Raw genomic sequence first — 8,233 nt, 5'->3', positions numbered from 1 at the left:
TGCTTCATTTCTGTCCAGGAGAAGGCCAGCATTGATTAAATACAGTTAAAACCACTGCATAAATTGGACATGGTAGTATTTTCCTCTGTTGTTTTTGTGGAAATATATGTTTGGCTTGACTTGTGCTTCTATATAGAGAGCAATGTACAGAAGCATACTGGAATTTATTTCCAAGAGTAGAAATCTTGTGTCGGGTTTTCCAAAGCCATTTTGAAATTAAGACATATTGCACATGCTTTTCATATCTGGTTGGATTCCAGAATAAAAGGACACACACACACCCCCATCATGTGCATTTCCTATACAATTATCTTTTTGATTTTTCTGTATCAGAATCACAGATCTTACAGACCAACAGCCGCTGGTGGTGCAACAGTAGCAGGACCGCAAGGGCCAAGTGCATGTGCAATATCCCCTGCTCAGGTGAGCTCAGTTTCTACAGGTAGTGCTGTGATGGGCTGCCCTCCATATTCCAGTTGCAAACAGATTAGCACAGGTTGGTTACAACTATATCTTTAAAAAACAAAGCAGAACAACATTCAAGCCCACCCTTCTCCCTTTCCAAAGGGAGATCTGCAGGGCAATCATGTGCATGTGGGAGGAAAAGGTGTCTTTACATCAGGAATTGCATCATTCCCAGTTTTGTCCATCTTAATGTTTCCAGGGTAAAGATGTTTCTGTAGAAGCTGTTTATTAATTAAAAGTTACACTAACCTCAGGAAATGTAATTTTTCATTGAAGACAGTGAGAGCTTGACCACTTGCAAAAGACTGGCCCACATGCCAGTCTTGCCAACTTGCCTTTTTTTTTTTTTTTTTTCCCCAACAAGAGCATCTATACTACTTCGGAGCTGAGCAGCACTGTCCACATGACATCTACTTAATGCAAGGAATGGGGCAGGAAATTTTTGCTTCCTGGGAGCAGATAAGGTATGGCATTCACCATCACATCATCACCATCTTCTGGTCTGCCAGGAACCCCGGCACATGGTTTGAGGAGCCACAGGAAGTGGGGGGCTCTTGAGAGCAGTTTGCAGGCAGGGTCTGGCTGCACGTCCTAAGAGAAGTCTCGAGTTCTCCAGTCCATTGTAGGAACAGAGCTGGGCTGACTGGAGGGTGCAGCTGGGGCATGGAGCAGCCCCATAAATCAGCAACTCCCTCAGACTCATCTCCTCTTGAAATGGAGGATTACCCTTGGGTCAGCACAGCCCCCTGCATGTGACCCTGCTTAGGAGCCACAGGGGCATCACTCCCCAGTCACCTGCAAGTCAGAGAGTGCCAGTGGGCTTCTTCAGAGATACTGGCACAAACCCATGTCAGCATGGATCTCTGCCTTGATTCATCCCAACAGCCAGGCATGTTTCTTGCCCCAAAGGGAATCGGTAATGAAAAGTAACGTCAGATGCTCTTCAGGCTTGCAACTTCTGTTAATTAACATGGTTTTAAGAGTCTTCTGACCTCTGTTGCTGTTCAGAGTACTGTGGGAAGCTATCTGCCTTCCTACAAGAACAAAAACCCACTTTGATCATATATTGTTATATTCAGTTATGGAGGAAACCAGTGTTAATAAAGGGTCCTGCCAAGCAAACTTGTTTTGATGAAGACAAGGAGTGCTGACGCGCAAGCCACTCACACCTAAGCAGGCTGAAATGGTGTCAGTTAATAAACCACTTACAGCCTGCTTTATTTTGCATCATTTGTGGAGTTGCTTCCCTGGATTTGTTCTGCTTATTCTGGTAACTGAAAGTTACAAGAGGAACATTCTTTGATTTTCCTCTGAGAAGTTCTCTGGCTTTTAGTTCTTATCTAGAAGACAACAGGATCATATCTTACCAAAGAAGGTGATACTCAATATATTGCAGAGACATACTTAAGTTTTCTGGAGCAGTCAATGCAGAGAGAGGATGTTTTGAAGTGGCTGTGCAACTATTCACATACTTGCCACTTTTTCCTCTTTTCTGTGTTTCATATGGGCTTTTCCCTCCTACTTTGTCTTGTCAGCAGATACTGTACCCTCACTGGGACTGCTCTGTTCATGCAGGAGGTCTCATTTAGCCACCCAGGGACCAGGTGTATCCTCGGCAATGGCACACAGTAAAACCGGCGAACACCAACACACACTAGCCTAGGGTGTGTTTGAAGGTTACTGAAGTAAAAATATGAAAAGAAGGAAGAAAACTCACATACTTGCCCACTCCCTTTCTTTAAGTGCTACCGAGCAGCATCTGCGGCCTCGGCGGGAGGGCGCGGCGGCGGAGGGGGGGGGCGCAGTTCGCCGGGCTTAGAGCGGTGCAACGCGCTCCCCTTCTCCTCCGCGTGACTGTTGCGCAGCCGCGGCAGAAGGAAGGGCGGGCGGCTCAGGGGGCGGCCTGCAGCCGCGGCAGAAGGAAGGGCGGGCGGCTCAGGGGGCGGCCTGCAGCCGCGGCAGAAGGAAGGGCGGGCGGCTCAGGGGGCGGCCTACAGCCGCGCCAGCGGCCCTGCCCCCGCCCCGCCGTGACGCCATGGCGCCGCCGGAAGCCGCGGGGGATGGCGCTGACGGGGCCTGGCAGGGCCTGGCGGGGCCTGGCGGCCGCGGGAGCTGAGCCGGGCGGCGCGGCGGCGGGCGGCGCCCCCTCCGGGGCAATATGTTCAAGAGAATGGCAGAGTTCGGGCCTGACTCCGGGGGCAGGGTGAAGGTGCGGGCCCGGGCCCGGCCCCGGCGGCGGGAGGCTCGGCCGGGCGGGGGAGGACGAGGGTTGCTTCCCCGGGGCCTCTGCGGGCACCGGCTTCGTGCGGGCTGCAAATAGCGGCTAGGCAAACGTCTTTCAAAACGCGTCACCTTTGGTTTTCTTTCTGTTTCGTTTGTGTTTTTAAAGGGTGTTACCATTGTGAAGCCGATCGTGTATGGAAACGTCGCACGGTATTTTGGGAAGAAAAGAGAAGAAGATGGTCACACTCACCAATGGACGGTTTACGTCAAGCCTTACAGAAACGAGGTGAGGCGTTAAACGTGCCGGGGGTCGCCGGCCCTCACCGTGGGTCAGGGAGAGACACAACCGGTCGCATTGCGCCCGGGACTGCAGGGCCGGGGGAGGGGGGAGCGGGGCGGGGGCTGCAGCTCCTTGCCCCGGCTGCTGGAGCCAAGCAGCACGCTGGGGCCGTCAGTTCGGGTTTGAAAAAGCCGAGCTTTGAGGAAAGGGCAGAAGGGCGTTTGGGCCTAAGGGCAGAAAGGGTATAGGCTGGGGGAGGGTTCCAAAAAGGAAGAGAGGGAAGGCTTTTCCTTTTAGCATTTCGGAGCTATCTTTCCGGGCTAGGGGAAAACTGGAGCGCATTCATGGGAACAAATCCTGATAGACCTGCGTACCAATACTAATTCTTGGATTTACCATCTTGCTTTCCTACTGTGCTTAAAGTCTGAAGAAATACAGTGTTTACGTCGGAAGAAATTATAGGCCTGTAGGATGGGCGAATAAACAGTGTTTTGGTGTGCTGTGTAAATAGAAATAACAACGTCTCTATTTTAGGACATGTCTGCCTATGTGAAAAAAATTCAATTCAAGTTGCATGAAAGCTACGGGAATCCTTTAAGAGGTGGGTTTTGCATTTGATCATATCTTCCTAGAACTGGGATTTTGATTAGTTCCACTGAAGCTTTATCACCCCTCTTAACACCTCTGTGTTTCCTACTGCAGTTGTTACCAAACCACCGTATGAAATCACCGAAACAGGCTGGGGTGAATTTGAAATAATCATTAAGATATTTTTCATTGATCCAAATGAAAGACCTGTAAGTACATTAAACTTTTAATAATACTTAATTAACTATGGTGGCCTAAAGCTGTGCTGTAGGATATTGCTGATCAAAATAAGTCTCGTCAGCCATGGAAGTAATAAAGCCTGTTCTTGTAGGAAATGTATTTAATGCCTGGCCACGTTTTCCTGTTTCTGCGCATTACTACTGGCATTATGTCATTGCTTTTCCTGTGCTTGGCTCTCTGACGTTAACTAATACATGACTGCATGTTGCACCTTACCTGGGTTGAGCACATACTGAGGATTTCTCTTCCATGTAGCTTCCTAATTCTAGGATATTTGGATAGTTTTATATTTTGTTGTTGTTGGGTTTTTTTGTCTATTAGATTTGGTCAAAATCAGTCAAAAAGCAGCAAAGGTACTATGCTAGCATTAATCTCTTTCCTAAGAAAACCAGATGAAGACACTTTTCTAGTTAAATAAAGTATTGCAATGAATTTCTTTGTTCTCATCCTGTGTGTTAGACTGTCTTGCAGGTTTGTTTATCCAGGTTTAGGTAGGAAACTTGATTACAGTATTTTAGTAGAAGGGGATGTTTAGTTCTGGAAGGACCCAGTTCCTTCTGTCACATGAACTACAGCAATCTTCTTGCTTTAGCCATTTTTTTCCAAATGAGGGGAAAACTGAATTCGGTGTTTTTCTTGAATATGTGAAAAGTTATACTAGACTAGAAAGGGCTTCCTATGCTGTGGTGCTCAGTAGCATCCTGACTTGTTGTATTAATTCCGTTCACAATTGACCAAGCTGTTGTAAAGCTGGTTGGGTGTTTTTTCTTTGTGGCTGTTCTTGGAAAGCTGTTTCGGTGCCTGTCGTGTTCTTCCTTTCCAGGAAGTACCAACCGGAGTAAGTACTGCACTCTTCCACGACCATTCATGGGCCCCTTCGTGGAAGGGAATAAGTGTGGGCTATGTTCCCTTCCCAGGTCATGGTCCGAGTGGTCAGCATCCCTCAGGGCTGGACAGAGCTCCAGCTCTTCTCTAGCTCTTGCCATTTGCAGGGCAGTAATGGAAGAGTAACTCCACAGAGAGAAATTTCAGTGAAAAGCTGTTCATGGCCCCCCCAGTGTTTTTCTTTCACAGGAAGGGGTGATAAGGTCACAGAAAGCACTTTCTAACTGATTAGTTGGGAAGATTGGTTTGAACTAAATCGTCTATTTGGAAACATTTGCAAGAAGGTGGTCTTAGTAGTTTTTATGCACCAATACTGAACCACTTGCCCAGACATTTTTAAAGTGTCAAGAAACCTTTGGGTAGTTGGTGTGTTTAACACTGTATTAAATTTAAGTAATTCTGTTGAAGTTATATGACATTTATTTTTGCGTTCCTAAAAGATTTTTAAATTCCATACGATTGTTCGGTAGGAATAAATATTGCTTGTTGATATCTAGAAGACTTGTATTTACCTACAACTGTCAAGCTAATAAAATTCTGTCTTTGTATAGGTAACCTTGTATCACTTGCTGAAGCTTTTTCAGTCCGATACCAATGCCATTCTGGGAAAGAAAACTGTAGTTTCTGAATTCTATGACGAAATGGTATGAAAATTTTTAATGTAGTCCTCACTTTATTTTGAAGAGTATTAGTGATACCATGTATTTTTCTCCTTCATTAGATATTTCAAGACCCTACTGCAATGATGCAGCAGCTGTTAACAACGTCTCGTCAACTCACACTAGGTGCTTATAAGCATGAAACGGAGTGTAAGTTGAAAATATTTTAATTTTAGAAATAAACAGTTGTTGGGTTTGCTTTTAGTGTTTTTTATGGGCTATAACTGTACAGTGGATTTGGATGGTGCTAAGAAGTGGTATTTTTGCATTAAATTAACTTCAACTTTTGCAAAGATACTAATACTTATTAAGATTTTATGATCTGTATGCCTGCTGGAAAAAAAAAGGAATTCTGAATCACACAGTATGAAGAATGATGGCACGATCTACCCCTAGTTTAACATCTTTGAAATGAGTTAAAACAGAATAAATTGAGGCCACTGTATTTGTGGTACAGTTGTGTTCAGCTCATCGGGATGTTAACTTCAAGCAAAGATCACACTTCAAGCACTGGACTACAGAACAGTTAGTACTGTTTAAGTTAAGGCAGCAAGCTTTTGGGGATAAAGAGTAGTGTCTTGAAAGCTCTTCTTGTCTTTTTCCCTTCTCAGTCTAATTCTTTAACTGTCTGTCGTTTCATAACATACTACTTCAGTATAGCTTTATGTTCTTCTAATCTGTCTTTAATATTTCAGAATATTAAGGGAATTAAAGAAATGAAATTAAAGTACATTGATTCATAAAATGCATTCAGTGATGGTTTCTGTTCTGATCTTCTGGATTTCATCTCTTCTCAGAAAGCAAATGTAATATTTATTAAGCCCAAATCCTACCTTGTTAGTTACAAACCCTAATGCCATGGTAGTCTGCCTCACCTGGGCTTTGGCTTATCTGCATGTTCCCCTGACAACAAAGGTCAGGTATTTTTAGACAGTGAATTCCTGGAGCTAAGAGTGGTTTTGAGTTTGAAGCTCAACAACATTAGGGTTCTGATTTGCCTTATGTCTGTGTGGATGTGTGGACATGTGAACTATTGTACTTTCTACCTCACTTTAGCCTGTTTTGAGGTGGATTTTTGTTTTTTTCATTTAAAATTTATGAATTGTTTCTCCTGAGAGCAGATAGAAACTTTCAGTGAGTTTTTTGTGTGTTTCCTTAAAATGTGCTACTGAAGAAGCAGATAACAATTAAGATTTTTGGGTTTTTTTTTTTCCCCACTGCCCACGATTACGTAATGTCTGGGATAGGAAGGGATATCCATGGCCTCCATAGATTTGTTGGCTTACTAACTTGGTCCAAAAGCTTGTGTGTGAACAAATGAAAAAAAAAAAACCCTAAATAAACCATATTGAGATGTCCTAGCATCAGATATTTGTAAAAGCAAAGGCAGCACCACAAAATCTTTCAGGTACATAGAATTAAACTCCAGTGGGATGGAAAGTAGAAAGCTGTTACAGTACATGGAAAAGGAACCACAGGATGGTTGAGGTGCGAAGGCATCTCCAGAGGTCGTCTGCTCCAACCCCTCTGCCCAGGCAGGGCCACCTAGAGCCAGTTGTCCAGCACCATGCCCAGATGGCTTTTGAACATCTCTAAGGATGGAGACTCCACAAACTCTTTGGGCAACCTGTGCCAGTGCTTGGTCACCCTCACAGTGGAAAAAGTGTTTTCTGATGTTCAGAGGAACCTCCTGTATTTCAGTTTGTGCCCATGACCTCAGATCCTGTCACTGGGTGTCACATGTAAATTACTTGTAATTCTCTGTAATCTCTAATCTCATGTTTATTTGCAGTCACCATGTCAGGGTTTTTTTCCCACTTATAACAACTCTGAAAAATGATTGGGCTGAATGAGGCCTCAAAACAAGCTTTTGGATACCATTTTGACTACAGTCATTGAATCTATAAGGCTAACAGTAATCTTTTTCAGGTCACACACGATCCAAATTACTGTTGCAATTATGAAAAAATAATTCCAACTTTACATGGTACTACAATATTTATTTTTATCACAGTTGCAGATCTTGAAGTAAAAACCAGGGAAAAGCTGGAAGCGGCCAAAAAGAAAACTAGTTTTGAAATTGCTGAGCTTAAAGAAAGACTAAAAGCAAGTCGTGAAACCATCAACTGTTTAAAGAATGAAATCAGAAAACTTGAAGAAGATGATCAGTCTAAAGATATGTGATGAGTGTTGACTTGCTAAAGACCCTATACTGTAAACAGAAGGACTTCAGTCATGGAATTGTATGTGTTCTCTTCAGTTCTGTAACTGAAACTATGTGAATTTTCCTTGCAAATCATTGAAGTATGTGGCAATTGGCTTCATACATGGAAGAAAAAAGAAAGAATATGTCCTTGTTTTATAGTTAAAATCTGTGGGTACTTAATGATTTATTTCAAGCAGAAGGTGTCTTGGAGACCAGACTACTTTTTTTTAAACTGCATTTGAGTGGTGTATGAAAACTTTGTATTGTCTTATATTAGTTCAGCGTGATTTTACAAAATCCTGGTGTTTACTTTTTTAAACTTGTTTTTTCTACTGCTTGTTTAGAGATGCCTCTTTAAAGCTAAAAATAAAATACATGGGGTTTTATTTTAGCATTTTTTTGTCTCTGTCCAGTTGTGGTCTTCAAGAACAATTGTAAATAGCATACCCTGCTTTAAGGCAGAGGTTGAAATATAATGGTATGCCAGTTGCTTAAGTCTAGTTACAGTGATTTCTGTATGTCATCAGTACAGTGAAAGCATTTTCTGAAAGGATTTTAAATAACTTTTATATCTACAGATAAAAGTTTGTAGCCCCACATCTGCTTTAACATGTATTAGTGCCTCAACTATATAAGTTAGGCTCAGAAGCAGGAAATTATTCTGGTCCTTTTCTGTAGAAGTTTAAT

The 8,233-nt window shown here is 43.2% G+C and overlaps 1 protein-coding gene across 2 annotated transcripts; it reads left to right on the top strand.

Moving 5' to 3' along the window:
• Positions 1-2,503: 2,503 nt before the first annotated feature.
• On the top strand, positions 2,504-7,940 carry YEATS4 (YEATS domain containing 4). 2 transcript variants are annotated; one of them, XM_074902885.1, is made up of 7 exons: positions 2,509-2,674; positions 2,855-2,974; positions 3,503-3,569; positions 3,671-3,765; positions 5,233-5,325; positions 5,403-5,490; positions 7,355-7,940. In XM_074902885.1, the coding sequence occupies exons 1-7, from the start codon at positions 2,624-2,626 to the stop codon at positions 7,522-7,524; spliced, it is 684 nt and encodes a 227-aa protein (XP_074758986.1). In that variant the 5' UTR covers positions 2,509-2,623; the 3' UTR covers positions 7,525-7,940. The 2 variants fall into 2 exon arrangements, with proteins under 2 accessions (XP_074758987.1, XP_074758986.1); XM_074902886.1 differs by lacking the exons at positions 3,503-3,569; positions 3,671-3,765 and having other exon boundaries at positions 2,504-2,674.
• The last annotated feature ends 293 nt before the right edge of the window (positions 7,941-8,233 follow it).

Source organism: Athene noctua, chromosome 3 (genome assembly GCF_965140245.1).
Source record: "Athene noctua chromosome 3, bAthNoc1.hap1.1, whole genome shotgun sequence".
Taxonomy (NCBI): domain Eukaryota; kingdom Metazoa; phylum Chordata; class Aves; order Strigiformes; family Strigidae; genus Athene; species Athene noctua.
The sequence above is the reverse complement of the archived record's forward strand: the minus strand, read 5'-3'. Positions and strand labels throughout refer to the sequence as shown.